This window comes from Macaca nemestrina, chromosome 20, assembly GCF_043159975.1.
Source record: "Macaca nemestrina isolate mMacNem1 chromosome 20, mMacNem.hap1, whole genome shotgun sequence".
NCBI classification, from domain to species: domain Eukaryota; kingdom Metazoa; phylum Chordata; class Mammalia; order Primates; family Cercopithecidae; genus Macaca; species Macaca nemestrina.
Window position 1 is genome coordinate 22,449,991 of NC_092144.1, and position 18,403 is coordinate 22,468,393.

Sequence of the window (18,403 nt, forward strand, 5' to 3'; positions counted from 1 at the left end):
TTTCTTTCTATGTGGCTCTTTGCATTCTGCTCACACACTTAACTAATTTACAAATTTTCCACAAATGTATTTTGGTCAATGTGGTTTTGTTACATTTATATTTCTATTAAGAAATTAGGGCCTTTGGGCTGGGCACGGTGGCTCATGCCTGTAATCCCAGCATTTTGGGAGGCTGAGGTGGGCAGATCACGAGGTCAGGAATTTGAGACCAGCCTGGCCAACATGGTGAAACCCCATTTCTACTAAAAATACAAAAATTAGCTGGGCATGGTGGTGCATGCCTGTAATCCTAGCTACTTAGGAGGCTGAGGCAAAAGAATTGCTTGAATCTGGGTGGCAGAGGTTGCAGTGAGCTGAGATCATGCTGCTGCAGACCAACCCAAGTGACAGATTGAGACTCCATCTCAGAAAAAAAGAAAAAAAAAGAAGAAATTAGGGCCTTTGGTATTTTGCTATGCCATCTTGCTTGTGTAATTTGTATAATGGTATAGGTTGGATTTGTAAAGTATATTTAGAGTCTATCAAGTGAAGTCGTTTGTTATTTTTATTTCTTTCAGTTACTTGTTCTCATTTTGCCCAAGACTTTTCACCAGAGCAGAACATAAAAGATTCTTTCCAAAAAGTGACACTGAGAAGACATGGAAAATGTGAACATGAGAATTTACAGTTAAGAAAATGTGGTAAAAGTGTGGATGAGTGCAAGGTGCAAAAAGGAGGTTACAATGGACTTAACCAATGTTTGCCAGCTACCCAGAGCAAACTATTTCATTGTGATGAATATATGAAAATCTTTCATAAATTTTCAAATTTAAATGGACATAAGATAAGACACACTGGAAAAAAACCTTTTAAATGTAAAGAATTTGGCAAATCATTTTGCATGTTTTCAAACCTAACTCAACGTAAAATAACTTGCACTAGAGTAAATTTCTACAAATGTGAAGACTGTGGAAAAGCCTTTAATGGATCCTTAATCTTTACTAAACATAAAAGAATTCATAATGGAGAGAAACCGTACAAATGTGAAGAATGTGGCAAAGCCTTTAACCTGTCATCACACATTACAACACATAAAATAATTCATACTGGAGAGAATCCCTACAAACATGAAGAATGTGACAAAGCCTTTAATCAGTCCTCAACCCTTACTACACATAAGATAATTCATACTAGAGAGAAACTCAATGAATATAAGGAATATGGCAAAGCTTTCAACCAGCCCTCATACCTCACCAGACATAAGATAATTCATACTGGAGAGAAAGCCTACAAATGTGAAGAATGTGGTAAAGCCTTTAACCAGTCCTCACACCTTACCAGACATAAGATAATTCATACTGGAGAGAAGCCCTACAAATGTGAAGAATGTGGCAAAGCCTTTAGACAGTCCTCACACCTTACTACACATAAGATGATTCATACTGGAGAGAAACCCTACAAATGTGAAGAATGTGGCAAAGCTTTTAACAAGTCTTCACACCTTACTAGACATAAGAGCATTCATGCTGGAGAGAAACCCTACCAATGTGAAAAATGTGGCAAAACTTCTAACCAATCCTCAAACCTTACTGAACATAAGAATATTCATACTGAAGAGAAACCATACAAATGTGAAGAATGTGGCAAAGCCTTTAAGCAGTTCTCAAACCTTACTACACATAAAAGAATTCATACTGGAGAGAAACCCTACAAATGTGAAGAATGTGGCAAAGCTTTTAACCAGTCCTCAATTCTTACTACACATAAGAGAATTCATACTGGAGAGAAATCCTACAAATGTGAAGAATGTGGCAAAGCTTTCTATCGATCCTCAAAACTTACTGAACATAAGAAAATTCATACTAGAGAGAAACGCTACACATGTGAAGAATGTGGCAAAGCCTTTAACCATTCCTCACACCTTACTACACATAAAGTAATTCATACTGGAGAGAAATTCTACCAATGTGAAGAATGTGGTAAAGCCTTTAACCAGTCCTCACACCTTACTAGACATAAGAGAATTCATACTGGAGAGAAACCCTACCAATGTGAAAAATGTGGCAAAGCTTTTAACCAGTCCTCAAATCTTACTGTACATAAGAAAATTCATACTGGTGAGAAACTCTACAAACCTAAAAGATGTAACAGTGGTTTTGAAAACACCTCAAATTTTTCTAAACATAAAAGAAATTATACTGGAGAGAAATCTTAGAAATCTGAAGAATGTAACAAAACCTTTAAAGGTTGTCACGCTTCATTGTACATAAGATAATTCATGCTAAAAACCGTAGTGTGAAGAATGTGGCAAAACTTGTAACCAATGCTCACACCTTATTGCACAGGAAATGATTCGTACTAGAAAAAAAATGTCAAATATACAGAATGTGAAAAAGCCATTAATACCTGTTCACATCTCAGCATCAGAGAGTTCATACTTAATAAAAGCATTATACATGCAATTATGTCAAAAGTCTTTCAGAAAATATAAGCCTCTAAAGTGAAGAGTATTCATTTTGACGACATACATTATGAACATAAAGCGGGTTGTAGTTAGGCAGGAATTCAGACCCAACATGGCGATATCACCTGGCATGGCAGGCCCTTTGTTAGGACTTCCTGCCCTTCACTTCCTGCTAAGACTCAGGGTGCAAAAAAAGCCCGCACCCGCCAAAGAACCCCTGCTCTCCGTCAGCTCCTGAACATGTTATTCCCCAGAAATTGAAACCTACCTCAAGAAGGCTGAAACCTACAAACCCCGCCTACCTCACCCTACAAAAGGCCCCCGATACTCGCCCCAAGCGCGACTTCCTCGGCCCTCCTGCTAGAGGACCGGTTAACCTCTCCCATGAGCCCAATAAAGGCTGCCTTTGTTCTCATATGCCTGGTGTCTTCTTGCTTGGCTCCGTCATTTACATTACATTGCTGCTGAAAGCCTGGGAGGAAGCTTCCCCCAGTCCCCTGCCTGTCCGGGTAGGCTCTCCTCTCCTCTGAGCCGGGACCTCCTCTCTGCGCCGGGAGCCGTTTTCACCAAAATCAAGACTTGATTCGATCACTGCTGGGTAAGTTTTCCCCTGTCCTGCAGGCCCCCTCCGGGAATCCCTGTCTGAAACGCGCGGCCACGTCAGGGGCTCCCTCCGGTCAACTGTGACCTCGGCACCGGGGACTAGGAGACGTCCAACCTCCCCGGAAGCCACCATAGCCGCACTCCATGTGGCAGTGAGAGGACGCTCCTGCTGCCTCCGGACTGCCTGCCTCAGGACCATGAGGGCTGCCCAGTCCAAACCAGACCCAAAATGCCCTCTGGGGTGCCTCTTGGCTAATTTCTAGACTTTAGGTCTCAGCCAAGACCTAAAAGGAAAGCCGCTTATTTTCTTCTGCACAGTGGCATGGCCGCAGTATAAATTGGATAAGTAGTCTCAGTGGCCTGCAGAGGGCACTCTAGACTTTACCATTCTCACGGATCTGACCAACTTCTGCAAGAGACTAGGCAAATGGTCTGAGGTACCCTGTGTTCAGGCCTTTTGGGACTTGCGTTCACACCCGGTCATCTGGGCCCGATGTTCGTTGCCCCAGGTCTTGCTGGTGAAATCTACTCCCTCAAGCAAGGAGAAGGACAATTCTTCCTCCTTCTCTTAGCCTCCTGATACTCTTTCCCTGCCCCCTCTTCGGTCCCCTGCCCAACCTCCCCCTTACCCTGACCCCTCTTCTCCGTCCTCCTGGCACCACCACTTCCCCCCACCCCTCCTGTGTCCCCACTAAACCTGACAGACCCTGTATCTCCTACCTCCTCCTCCTCCTCCTCCTCCTCGCCAGTCTCAGCTTATATCTAGTCCAGGAGTGACCTCCTGTGCCCCTTGCAGGAAGTGGCAGGCGCGGAAGGAGTGGTCCGGGTCCATGTGCCAGTTCTCGCTGGCAGACCTGTCTACAGTTGAAGAGTGTGCAGGCTCAACCCTACCCATTGATTTTATACAATTATTTGACTGGAAAATAAGTATTTTGATAATTTACTCTAAATCAAGAGACTAGATTTGCAATCTGCAGTCTTTCAATATTAGAGCAAGTCGGAGGGCCAGACGCGGTGGCTCATGCCTGTAATCCCAGCACTTTGGGAGGCCAAGGTGGATCGATCACAAGGTCAGGAGTTCGAGACCACTTTGGCCAATATGGTGAAACCCCGTCTCTACTAAAACTACAAAAATTAGCCGGGCATGGTGGTGTGCGCCTGTAATCCCAGCTACTCGGGACGCTGAGGCAGGAGAACTGCTTGAACCCAAGAGGCAGAGGTTGCAGCACTACTGCACTCCAGCCGGAACAACAGAGCAAGACTCTGTCTCAAAAAAAAAAAAAGAAGAAGCAAATCAGGGAAGGGCAATGTGTGTATATAGTATGCATTTTCCTACCTGTCAAAATTCTCCTTGTATTGCCTTGACTACTTTAGTAAGCCACTTACTAAAATCCTTTAGCCAGGATTCTAAATTTCAAAATGTCAAAAACATACTGATTGAGAAAAACGAAAATCTTGTTTTTGCTTCTGGTTAGTAATCTAGCCATTTCAAAAAGCAGGCAACTATGCCAAGCCTTTGGGGAAAAAAAGTGTTTTAGATTATTTATTCCACTTCAAATCTTTTGTTACTTCTCGCATGTTAATTTAAAAGAAACTATCAACATAACTCTTCATGCACTCAAGAAACATTCATATTAAGGTGCTTAAAGTTCAATATTGTATTACAGTATAGTAGAATGCTCCATAATTAGCAGAAGTACTTTTTTTTTTTTTTTTTTTGAGATGGAATCTCGCTCTGTCGCCCAGGCTGGAGTGCAGTGGCCAGATCTCAGCTCACTGCAAGCTCCGCCTCCCGGGTTTATGCCATTCTCCTGCCTCAGCCTCCCCAGTAGCTGAGACTACAGGCGCCTGCCACCTCGCCCAGCTAGTTTTTTGTATTTTTTAGTAGAGACGGGGTTTCACCATGTTAGCCAGGATGGTCTCGATCTCCTGACCTCGTGATCTGCCCGTCTCGGCCTCCCAAAATGCTGGGATTACAGGCTTGAGCCACTGCGCCTGGCCAGAAGTACATTTTTAATAAATTTATGATGTTTTCAAGGTTTTTTGTTTGTTTGTTTTGAAATAAAGTCACTGTCACCTAGGATGGAGTGCAATGATGTGATCTTGGCCCACTGCAACCTCTGCCTCCCAGGTTCAAGCAATTCTCCTGCCTCAGCCTCCTGAGTATCTGCGATTACAGGTGCCTGCCACTGCGCCTGGCTAATTTTTGTAGTTTTTTTAGAGACAGGGTTTCACCATCGTGGCCAGGCTGGTTTTGAACTCCTTACCTCTTGATCCACCTGCCTCAGCCTCCCAAAGTGCTGGGATTACAGGCGTGAGTCACTGCGCCTGGTCATTTTCAGGGTTTTTAAATTGTGAAAACAAATAATTAGGTATGCTTTTTCATAATAAGGTCAATTTTAGCAGGGTACTCACTCATCTCCATAGTATTTCTGTAATGAATAGTATAAAACTGTTCCACTAGAATGCTGATTTAACCAGAATGAGTTCAGACTTGTTGGTAGACTGTTGGTATTCCAGAGGCTGATCATTCACTAAGGCTTACTAAATGCTGCCTAAAAATGCCAGTAAGCACTTTTAACCAGGTTTCCTCTTTTCTCCCATTGATGTGGTCATGTTGTGGTCTCTTCTGTTTATCATAAGCTATTCCAGATTAGAAGTGATTATCTCTTGCACAAATGAGACCTCTTTTTTTCCCTTTTCCATGGGATCCTCCTGTTCTCCCTGCTTGAAGCAACATGTAGGAGGCAGATATAATGACAATATACAAATATATTTCCTTCCATGTTGCCACTATGAGCAGATTACAACATGGCCCAGCTGGAAATCACTTACTTCCAGGCCAGGGAGTTTTTTTCTATGATGTGTCTCTTTCTATTAAAAGCACCTCTGATTTAGTTTACCCAATAGTAACCTAATTTCGTGAGTGATTTCCCACCACAGTCACACATTGTTTTTTACAAGAAAAGAAAAGATTACACAGCAGGTGTACAACAAACTGAGAATCTTGAGGATAATCTTAGCATTTTTTGTTCCCAACTGAATAGACCTTTTATTTATTTATTTATTTATTTTTTATACTTTAAGTTCTAGGGTACATGTGCACAATGTGCAGGTTTGTTACATATGTATACGTGTGCCATGTTGGTGTGCTGCACCCATTAACTTGTCATTTACATTAGGTATATCTCCTAATGCTATCCCTCCCCCCACCCCCTCCCCACAATAGGACCTGGTGTGTGATGTTCCCCTTCCTGTGTCCAAGTGATCTCAATGTTCTATTCCCACCTATGAGTGAGAACATGAGGTGTTTGGTTTTCTGCTCTCGCAATAGTGTGCTGAGAGTGATGGTTTCCAGCTGCATCCATGTCCCTACAAAGGACACGAACTCATCCTTTTTTATGGCTACATAGTATTCCATGGTGTATATGTGCCACATTTTCTTAATCCATTCTGTCACTGATGGACATTTGGGTTGATTCCAAGTCTTAACTATTGTGAATAATGCCAACCTTTTTTTTTTTTTTTTTTGAGATGGAGTCTTACTCTGTCACCCAGACTGAAGTGCAGTGGGACCATGTTGGCTCACTGCAACCTCCATCTCCTGGGTTCAAGCAATTCTCTTGCCTCAGCCTCCTGAGTAGCTGAGATTACACGTGCCATTACCACACCTGGGTAATTTTGTATATATATATATTTTTAGCAGAGACAGAGTTTCATCGTGTTGGCCAGGCTGGTCTCAAATTCCTGACCTCAGGTGATCCACCCACCTCGGCCTCCCAAAGTGCTGAGATTACAGGCATGAGCCACGGTGCCCGGCCCTAAATAGACTTTTTTTTTTTTTTTTTTTGAGACGGAGTCTCGCTCTGTGGCCCAGGCTGGAGTGCAGTGGCCGGATCTCAGCTCACTGCAAGCTCCGCCTCCCGGGTTCGGGCCATTCTCCTGCCTCAGCCTCCTGAGTAGCTGGGACTACAGGCGCCCGCCACCTCGCCCGGCTAGTTTTTTGTATTTTTTAGTAGAGACGGGGTTTCACCGTGTTAGCCAGGATGGTCTCGATCTTCTGACCTAGTGATCCACCCGTCTCGGCCTCCCAAAGTACTGGGATTACAGGCTTGAGCCACCGCGCCCGGCCCTAAATAGACTTTTAAAAGTATTTCAGTTACTTTTGTTATCTCAGTAAGCAGACATCATCTGCAAATGATAGTTAACTACTTTCCAGTTATATTTATTGCAAATATTAGCTATTGTTTTCTGGCTTATTTATGTACCTTTTTTTTTTTATCTTCATACTCACTTAGAACAATAAAAATGCATCCAATTATTTAATTTTTGTAAAATGTTTATTTAAAAATGAGTGTTAAAAATTATTTTGTCTTTTCTGCTTGAAGAGGGTTTTTATTGTTATACTGAAGAGGGTTATCTCTGGATACCAAGCTGCCTTTGGTTTTTGTTTTTGTTTTCCTGATGGAGTCTTGCTCTGTCACCAGGCTAGAGTGCAGTGGCATGATCTCGGCTCACTGCAACCTCCGCCTCCTGGGTTCAAGCGACTCTCCTGTCTCAGCCTCCTGAGTAATTGGGACTACAGGTGCATGCCATCTCACCCAGCTAATTTTTGTATTTTTCATAGTGATGGGAGTTCACCATGTTAGTCAGGCTGACCTCATGATCCTCCTGCCTTGGCCTCCCAAAGTGCTGGATTACAGGCGTGAGCCACAGCTCCCAACCTCTGTTTGTGTTTTAATACTGGCTTCGCTAGTGTGACCAAGTCCTTTCTCACAGTGGCTTTGTTTCTTCCTCTGTAAAATGAGAATAATAATAAGACCTATGTTATTAAGTTACTGTGAAAATTGAATTCAGTAACACATACATAGTGTTACAATTAGTGATCAGTATAAATTAGCTACTTTTAATGAGATATTTATATGCTGAAAATTACACTAACATATGCTTTAACATAGAAATATTCTTTCGTAACATGAGTTTTTCCACCAACAGATAAATATATATTAAAATTAATTCTTCTAAAAATGTAGTATAAGCAATGGAACACTATTCAGCCTTAAAAGTGGGTAAATCTCATCATTTGAATCAACAGAAATAAATTTAGAAGACATTGTGCTACATGAAATAAGCCAGACATGGCCGGGCGCGGTGGCTCAAGCCTGTAATCCCAGCACTTTGGGAGGCCGAGACGGGCGGATCGCGAGGTCAGGAGATCAAGACCATCCTGGCTAACACGGTGAAACCCCGTCTCTACTGAAAAATACGAAAAACTAGCCGGGCGAGGTGGCGGGCGCCTGTAGTCCCAGCTACTCGGGAGGCTGAGGCAGGAGAATGGCGTGAACCCGGGAGGCGGAGCTTGCAGTGAGCTGAGATCCAGTCACTGCACTCCAGCCTGGGCGGCAGAGCGAGACTCCGTCTCAAAAAAAAAAAAAAAAAAAAAAAAGAAAGAAGCCAGACATAAGTAGGCAAGTACTGCAAGATGTATTTATATGTTAAACCTAAGAAAGTTTAACTCAAAAAAGCAGAAAGTGGAATAATAGTTATCAGAGGCTGGGGGTGGTGGGAAAGAAATAAGAGAGTTGTGGCCAGGCGCAGTGTCTCATGCCTGTAATCCCAGCAGTTCCGGAGGTCAAGGTGGGCAGATCACCTTAGGTCGGGAGTTTGAGACCAGCCTGACCAACATGGAGAAAGCCCATCTCTACTAAAAATACAAAATTAGCCGTGCGTGGTGACGTGCACCTGTAATCCCAGCTACTCAGGAGGCTGAGGTAGGAGAATCGCTTAAACCCGGGAGGCGGAGGTTGCAGTGAGCTGAGACTGTACCACTACACTCCAGCCTGAGCAACAGAGTGAGACTGTCTCAGAAAAAAAAAAAAAAAAAAAAAAAAATGCTAACTGATGTAATTCTCTCACCTGTGGAGAGTGTATGCCTCTTATTTTAATTAATCTGAAAGTTACATTACTAAATAAATTTTCTAGTTAAAACCAATTTTCTGTGCAATAAAAAGTATCAACTTTTAAATTAGAACCTACAAAGTACCATGTAAAATGTCATGGCATAAAGACAGCAATAAGAAAACTGTCATCATAAAACAGTAAATAAAGAAGGACTGTGATGCATACATTCTTGGAATCCACATAATAAGACAAACAAAACTGAGAATAATTAGGAAAGGAAAAAGTCAGAATTTATATTTAAATTCAGCAAGAGTCAGTTTTGCAGCGTGGAAAAAAATATCCTCTCCACGTGAAGAATAAATGTTATTTCTTCACCGTTGCTATTTTTCATCCCTGACTTGAAGTTACAAACTAACTCCACCAGGAATAATTATGGCTTATTATAAAGCATCTGTGACACAGCAAGCACGGTCATGTTTGTTTGCTGCATTTATGTATAGAAACGTACTCCTGAAGTCTCACTAGTACTTACCTAAACAAATCGGCTCAATCAATCAATAAATTTACTTATGTCATTTATAAAAAGTGAAAGGAACAATAACTAAAGAAATGTAGGCTTATATAGGGTTCTCCAATTAATAAATGAAAATGGAACGTTCCAACTAAATAAAATATAAATTAATGTATTAGTCCATTTTCATGCTGCTGCTGATAAAGACATACCCAAGACTGGGCAATTTACAAAAGAAGGAGGTTTATTGGACTTACAGTTCCATGTGACTTGGGAAGCCTCACAATCATGATGGAAGGCAAGGAGGAGCAAGTCACTTCTTACATGGATGGCAGCAGGCAAAGAGAGACCTTGTGAAGAGAAACTTTGGTTTTTAAAACCATCACATTTCATGAAACCCATTCACTGTCATGAGAACAGCACAGAAAAGATGCTGTTCAATCATCTATGATTCAGTGATTCAATACTCTCCCACTGAGTCCCTCCCACAAGAGGGAGGAATTATGGGAGCTACGAGATGAGATTTGCGTGTGGACACAGAGCCAAACTACATCATTCTGCCCCTGGCCTCTCCCAAATCTCATACATTCACGTTTCAAAACCAGTCATACCTTCCCAGTAGTCCCCCAAAGTTTTAACTCATTTCAGCATAAACTCAAAAGTCCACGGTTTAAAGTCTCATTTGAGACCAGACAAGTCCCTTCCACCTGTGAGCCAGTAAAATCAAAACCAAGTTCGTTACTTCCTAGATACAATGGAAGTAAAGGCATTGGGTAAATATAGCCATTCCAAATGAGAGAAATTGGTCAAAATAAAGGGACTGAAGGCCCCATGCAAGTCCAAAATCCAGTGGGGTGGTCAAATCTTTTTTTTTTTTTTGAGATGGAGTCTCGCTCTGTCGCCTAGTCTGGAGTGCAGTGACCGGATCTCAGCTCACTGCAAGCTCCGCCTCCCAGGTTTACGCCATTCTCCTGCCTCAGCCTCCCGAGTAGCTGGGACTACAGGCGCCCGCCACCTCGCCCAGCTAGTTTTTTGTATTTTTTAGTAGAGGGTTTCACCGTGTTAGCCAGGATGGTCTCGATCTTCTAACCTCGTGATCCGCCAGTCTCGGCCTCCCAAAGTGCTGGGATTACAGGCTTGAGCGCCGCGCCCAGCCCAGGGGTGGTCAAATCTTAAAGCTCCAAAATGATCTCCTTTGACTTCATGTCCCACATCCAGATTATGCTAATGCAAAATATGGATTCCCATTGTCTTGGGCAGCTACACCCTTGTGGCTTTGCAGAGTACAGCCTCTCTCTGCTGCTTTCATGGGCTGGCACTGAGTGTCTGTGGCTTTTCCAGGTGCACAGTGCAAGCTGTCGGTGAATCTACAATTCTGGGGTCTGGAAGATGGTGGCCCTCTTCTCACAGCTCCATTAGATGGTGCCTCAGGAGGGACTCTGTGTGGGGGCTCTGACCCCACATTTTCCATCCACACTGCCCTAGCAGAGGTTCTCCATGAAGGGCCTGCCCCTACAGCAGTCTTTTGTCTGGGCATTCAGGGATTTCCATACATCTTCTGAAATCTACGTAGAGGTTCCTAAACCTCAGTTCTTGACTTCTGTGCACCTGCAGGCTCAACACCACATGGAAGCTGCTGAGGCTTGGGGAGTCCACCCTCTAAAGGCACAGCCTGAGCTGTACATTGGCCCCTTTCAGCCGTGGCTGGAGCAACTGGGACACAGGGCACTAAGTTCCTAGGCTGGAAACAGCACGGGAACCCTGGGCCCAGACTATAAAACCATTTTTTCCTCCCGGACCTCCAGGCACCTGATGGGAGAGGCTGCCATGAAAGTCTCTGACATGGCCTGGAGACATTTTCCCCATGGTCTGGGGATTTACATTAGGCTCCTTGCTACTTATGCAAATTTCTGCAGCCAGCTTGTATTTCTTCCCAGAAAATGGGTTTTTCTTTTCTATCGCATAGTCAGGCTGCAAATTTTCCAAACTTTTATGCTCTGCTTCCCTTATAAAACTGAATGCCTTTAACAGTATACAAGTCACCCCTTGAATGCTTTTGTGCTTAGAAATTTCTTCTGCCAGACACTCTAAATCATCTTTCTGAAGTTCAAAGTTTCACAAATCTCTAGGGCAGGGGCAAAATGCCACCAGTCTCTTTGTTAAAACATAACAAGAGTCACCTTGGCCGGGCGCGGTGGCTCAAGCCTGTAATCCCAGCACTTTGGGAGGCCGAGACGGGCGGATCACAAGGTCAGGAGATCGAGACCATCCTGGCTAACATGGCGAAACCCCGTCTCTACTAAAAAAAAACACAAAAAATTAGCCGGGCGAGGTGGCGGCGCCTGTGGTCCCAGCTACTCGGGAGGCTGAGGCAGGAGAATGGCGTGAACCCGGGAGGTGGAGCTTGCAGTGAGCTGAGATCTGGCCACTGCACTCCAGCCTGGGCGACAGAGCGAGACTCCGTCTCAAAAAAAAAAAAAAAAAAAAGAGTCACCTTTACTCCAGTTCCCAACAAGTTCCTCATCCCCATCTGAGGCCACCTCAGCCTGGACCTTATTGTCCATATCACTATCAGCATTTTGGACAAAGTCATTCAACAAGTCTCTAGGAAGTTCCAAACTTTATTACACCTTCCTGTCTTCTGAGCCATCCAAACTGTTTTAACCACTGCCTGTTACCCAGTTCCAAAGCTGCTTCTACATTTTTGGGTATCCTTTTAGCAGTGCCCCACTCTACTGGTACCAATTTACTGTTTTCGTTCATTTTCATGCTGCTGATAAAGGTATACCTGAAACTGGCGATAAAAAGTTTTAAGTGGACTTACAGTTCCACATGGCTGGGGAGACCTCAGAATCATGGTGGGAGGTGAAAGGCACTTCTTACATGGTGGCAGCAGGAGAAAAATGAGGAAGAAGTGAAAGCAGAAACCCCTGATGAACCCATCAGATATGGTGAGGCTTAATCACTATCACAAGAATAGCACAGGAAAGACTGGTCGCCATGATTTAATTACCTCTCACTGGATCCCTCTCACATGTGGGAATTCTGGGAGATATAATTCAAGTTGTGATTTAGATGGGGACACAGCCAAATGATATCACTGATGTTTATTCTGAATTAACACATCCCTTCCTAATAAGGGGTGGGGCATTCAGGAGAAAATCAAAGTCTCTGAAGAGCAGCTTAAAGGATAGGTAAAGCATGGTGGGTCAAAACAGAGTTAGCATTCTGGAAGGAATTTAATCTTACTTGCCAAGTCAAGGGTTACCCAAGGCTCCTCCATAGATACAGTTAGTTGTCCAACAGAAGCTGTGGCAGAAGGTCTCAGTCCCGTCGCTCTTGGGCTTACCTGGCTATTTCAGCCATCTTGGGTTTGGGTGCTGATGGATCCCTTCAGAATGCTGGGCAATCCCTTTCCCAATGGCCAGTTTTCTTACAATGTGCCCACTGATTTATGCCCAAGGCATGGTGACTCAGATGCCCAGTTTTGGGCTTCCCACCTTTCAGCTTCCCTTGTTCAGGCCAAGAACCAGGAGGCAACCCCATGTTTGAGGTGAGCTTAAGGCTGCAGCCAAGAGCCATACTTGTGGGAGGTCCTGCTTGCACTTTCTGCTTTTCTGCTTTGTCCCTGTTATCAAAAACTAAAAATTCCATAACCAAAGCTGTTCCTTAGAAGTTTGGGGATCCATAGCTGCTTTTAATAGTTTTCTGTGGATATCAGGGGCAGACTGGGTTATAAAATGTACTCCCAGAAGGGTTCATCTTTCCCTTGAGGCAGGATCAATGTTAGTATATTTCCCGATTGCCTCAACTAAATGCCCTTGAACAAAGTTGGATTCTCGGCCGGGCGCGGTGGCTCACGCCTGTAATCCCAGCACTTTGGGAGGCTGAGGTGGGCGGATCACGAGGTCAGGAGATCGAGACCATAGTGAAACCCTGTCTCTACTAAAAATACAAAAAATTAGCCGGGCGCGGTGGCGGGCGCCTGTAGTCCCAGCTACTCGGGAGGCTGAGGCAGGAGAATGGTGTGAACCCGGGAGGCGGAGCTTGCAGTGAGCTGAGATCTGGCCACTGCACTCCAGCCTGGGCGACAGAGCGAGACTCCGTCTCAAAAAAAAAAAAAAAAAAAAAAAAAAAAAAAAGTTGGATTCTCATCTTTGCCCGCAGAAACTTCCTTAACTTTTTTATAGTCAATAGGCTTTTTCAAACATTTCTTCATCCCTTTCAAAAAACAAGTGACCATATGCTCTCTTCACCCCAAGTCCTCACTGCCTCTTTGATAGTTCCCTTCTGGATCTTGATCTTGAACTGCTAAACCTCTTGCCTGATATATATTATGGTTCAAGTTGCAAGCCAATACCTCATCTGCATGGGCCCTAACTGTCCCCAAAATGCATTCTCTTTTACTCTTTTACTGTACAACACAGAGACAACAAAACGTGCAGATCCTGCCCAGTTAAACTGTAGGTCAGAGTTAATTTCTCAAACTCATCTAGGAATTTTCCTGGATCTTCAGAGAAATGACCAAACTTCTCTTTACATAGAGCCAAATCAGACATAGAAAAGGGGACATGTCCACTCACAGTGCCTTCTTCCCCATTTGCCACCTCTGTAAGTGGACAAAGATTTCCCTTTGGAGGTTGATAGGCAGCTCCACTATGAATAGTACTCACTGAGCTCAGTTACCCAGGGAGTGGTGGGTATACAGAGGGACTAGATGGGAAAGGAGGAGCAGATGAAGGATTCTCAACAGAACTTTCAGGTGGACTAGAGGAAGAAAGGACTGACACATCTGAACCTTTAGAGCTGACAGAGAAGGGTCTGCTCCACTAAAAACTGCCTGCTGAACCGGGGGTCGGGGATGCTTGCATTAAAGGATCATCTTGCATGTCTAGTTCTTTTTCTTCTTTTTCTCTCATCAAACATGTTTCACATTATCCAACTAACATAAGTGAGCCAAGCCATGAATCTTAAACCACAAATGAACCTTGGCAAAAATGTCGAATAAGGCAAAGGAAATGAAGAAGATTTAGATGGGAATGACCAGAGCAAGCAGGTTCTGGGCAATAGTGACTGTGTGGATTAAATAAGCAGAGTTGGTTTGCCTGAATCCAAGAAAAGAAAGAATCGCATTTTTCGTGTGCAAAATGAAACAAAACAGCAAGGACAGAAGTCCCCTGATTTCCATCCCAGTGCTTCTCGATCACAGTCGCTATAGCAGCAAGAAAATATAACCACATCTATGTAATTTTATTGCTCATAGCTGTTAAATACTAAATCAGCAATTTTAGAGATGGTGCCTTCAATACTTTTTGTTCTCAAAGTTTCACAAGCAAAAGGACGGAAATCAGGAGGTACATAGAAAAAGAGTAAGTTAACATCCCTAAGATCAGTTAAAGTCTCCTGAAAATGACGGTGAAAGCCGGGCATGGTGGATCACACCAGTAATCCCAGCACTTTGGGAGGCCAAGGCGGGCGGATCACCTGAAGCCAGGAGTTTGAGACCAGCCTGGCCAACATGGTGAAACTCCACCTCTACTAAAAATACAAAAATCTGCCGGGCATGGTGGCAAGAGCCTGCAGTCCCAGCTACTTGAGAGGCTGAGGCAGTAGAATTGCTTGAACCCAGAGATGGAGGTTGCAGTGAGCTGAGATCACGCCACTGCACTCCAGCCTGGGTGGCAGAGTGAGACCGCATCTAAAAAATAAAATGAAATAACATAATGACAGTGAAACAGAGACAGCGCCCAATAAATTGATTCATGCAGCAAGTAAAAGGCAGATTAATACAAAGGGCTTAGCCTGCAGTGCCAAACCCGTTTTTATGTGCGAGGGACTTTACTGAGAGGTCCCTAAACCTTAGAAGGGACTCTAACCCTCCTAAATCAGGCATCTGACCTCAGGGTCACTCAAGCATTCTTTCCTTTTATTAAGAGGGGCCTCTAACCCAATCCCATTATTTAACCCCACCACTTACCCAAAGTCATCCAATCAGTGCTGCAGCCTATTTCCTTTGGGTTAGAGGTTTCTTTAGTATCATCCCTTCCGTGGTTCACCAGAAAGATGTTACAGGACCCCAACACTTACGCAAAGGTAGCCAATGGGTCAGGGTTTCTGCACTATAGTCCCTTCTGTGGTCCCAGAAACGTGTTACAGGAAAGGGGTCCCGATCCAGACCCCAGGAGAGGGTTCTTGGATCTCACGCAAGAAAGAATTTAGGGCAAGTCTGCAGTGCAAAGCAAAAGCAAGTTTATTAAGAAAGCAAAGTGGTGAAAGGACAGCTACTCCATAGACAAAATAGGACGTTCCTGACATCCACCCTAGGTACAATGCTTGTATATCAGATGTGTCCTGCTACAAGGGTTTGTAATACATAATTAATTTTCTTAATTACTACATTTTGCGAGAACTGATATTATTATCTTTATTTATTTATTTATTTTTTTTTTTTTTTTGAGACGGAGTCTGGCTCTCAGCTCACTGCAAGCTCCACCTCCGGGGTTTACGCCATTCTCCTGCCTCAGCTCCCAAGTAACTGGGATTACAGGCGCCCGCTATCTCGCCCGGCTAGTTTTTTGTATTTAGTAGAGACGGGGTTTCACCGTGTTCGCCAGGATGGTCTCGATCTCCTGACCTCGTGATCCACCCGTCTCAGCCTCCCAAAGTGCTGGGATTACAGGCTTGAGCCACCGCGCCCGGCAGATATTATTATCTTTAAAGCAAAATTAGGAATGCCTTTGTTCTCCAGATATCAGGATATCTGGACACTCCCAAGTCTGAGTCTGTTTAGTAAACATTATTAATTTGTTCCCTTAACCATAAACATTTAGAGGCTAGGAATGCCTAATTTTCTGGGAATGCAGCCCAGCAAGTCTCGGCCTCCTTTTTTTTTTTTCTTTTTCTTTGAGACGGAGTCTTGCAGTCTCTCTCTGTTGCCCAGGCTGGAGTGCAGTGGCGCGATCTCAACTCACTGCAAGCTCCGCCTTCCGGGTTGACGCCATTCTCCTGCCTCAGCCTCCTGAGTAGCTGGGACTACAGGCCCCCGCCACCGCGCCGGATATTTTTTGGCACTTTTAGTAGAGACAGGGTTTCACGGTGTTAGCCAGGATGGTCTTGATCTCCTGACCTCGTGATCCGCCCACCTTGGCCTCCCAAGGTGCTGGGATTACAGGCGTGAGTCACCGCGCCCGGTTTCAGCCTCAATTTTGTAGCCCTCACTCAAAATGGAGTTCTCTGTGTGGAACCCCTCTGACATAACCACTGCAGGAACATACCAGGAAAAACCAAAAGATTTCACAGACCCTTTGAAAGAAGCAGATTGTTGCTGCAAACCCCGTGACACAGCTGAAGAATTGTGAGTTCCCCAAAGTGTGAGAGAAAGAAAGTCTGCCTTTGAATGCACATCCCCACTGGGGGACCTGAAAAGTCCAGATCAAGGGAAACGTATTTAACCTTACCTAGAGCTGAAATGAATTTAGGGAGCTGAGTGAAATATAAAAGAAGAAGCAAGAGAAAGAGCCTGTAGGCATTCCCAGCCCCCAGCTCAAGACCAAAGGAGTCATTCCTGACTTTATCTCACAAGGGTCTTTGCGAAAGGCAGCTAGCAGAATTAGGAAGGGGCCAAAAGAATAAAAAAGCTTTTAATGAACTGTGCAATAATTTTGACCGAGGATAAATGTTACTGTGCAGAGTCTGTAGGGGTAAATAGGAAGTGCAGATACAAGCACAGAAGCTGTCCAGCAAAAGGTGTGGGCAAGGGGGGAGGGGTGAAGCCTGAAAGCCTTTTTGGCTTTCTCAGCGGGAGGCATGTAGCCTGGGTCAAGATCTCAACTCTGCACGCTGGCTGCCTTGATATAAACTTCATGCTTTTGGCAGGACAGGGTGGGAATGGAATGAGACTGGCCTTGCTGGCTGCATGGGAGCTGGGTGAAGCCCGTCACTGCCAGCTTTGTCTCACTTTCTTGGTGCTCTGTATGGAGCAGCAAAGGCAGCCATAACTTCCCTTAAAACATAACTCCATTGGCTTGAGAACCACTTCTCCTCCAACAGTGACTGCAGCAAGCCACACCCACTGAGAGTCTGAGTTCAGACTGGTCTAATCCTGCCTCCCCCTGATGATTTTTCTCTACTCAACCTGGTAGCTGAAGGTGAAATAAAGTAACTTTTGGAAGATCTATGGTCCTACCCATCACCTGAGAATCCTGAACGGGTATCCTGGTTAACATAGAGACAGTCTATACCCCCTTTCTACTACCACAGCTGGTGCTCTCCTGAAAGCACCACCATTTGGCTGGAGGCCAACTGACACAAGCCATGACAGCAACTCATAACAGAACAGCCCTGCTCCAAGGAAAAAACAAACAACAACAACAACTAATTCCACTACCTGTAACATCCTGGCTAACCAGAGTTCCTGAGTCTGTCCACATGACAAATTCACTGCTTGCATAACAAAGCACTTGAGAAAACCAATGCACTAAATAAAACTACAACCAAGGTCTCTCACACAGTCAATTTCACTTCCCTGCCACCTCCACTGAAGCAGGTGCTGGTATTCATGGCTGAGAGACCTGAAGACAGCTTACATCACAGGACACTTTGCAGACATTCCTCGATATCAGCCTGGAGCTGTGGAGCTCCATTGGGTTACTAGTCCCAGGAGAGCAGTAACAATCACTGTAGTCTGACTTGCAGAAAGCTCATCCCTAGGAAAAGTGAGAAAGCACCACATCAAGAAATCACTCCATGGGACAGAAGAATCTGAACCGGAGCCCTTGAGTCCAAGATCTTTCCACTGAAATAGTCTAGCCAAATGAGAAGAAACCAGAGAAGTAATTCCAGTATGACAAGACAAGGTTCTATAACACCCCCAGAATATTGCACTAGCTCTTCTGTAATCATTCCAAACCAAAAAGAAATGTCTGAGTTGCCAGAAAATAAATTGA

At 44.3% G+C, this 18,403-nt stretch overlaps 1 protein-coding gene across 1 annotated transcript in view; it reads left to right on the forward strand.

Moving 5' to 3' along the window:
* LOC105494272 (zinc finger protein 675) overlaps positions 1-18,403 on the forward strand; it is a 74,895-nt gene that overhangs the window by 14,020 nt on the left and 42,472 nt on the right. The window contains exons 4-5 of the mRNA XM_071088066.1: positions 558-2,096; positions 3,843-3,845. Coding sequence (XP_070944167.1) covers positions 558-2,096; positions 3,843-3,845 — 1,542 coding nt within the window. The remainder of the gene's footprint in view (positions 1-557; positions 2,097-3,842; positions 3,846-18,403) is intronic.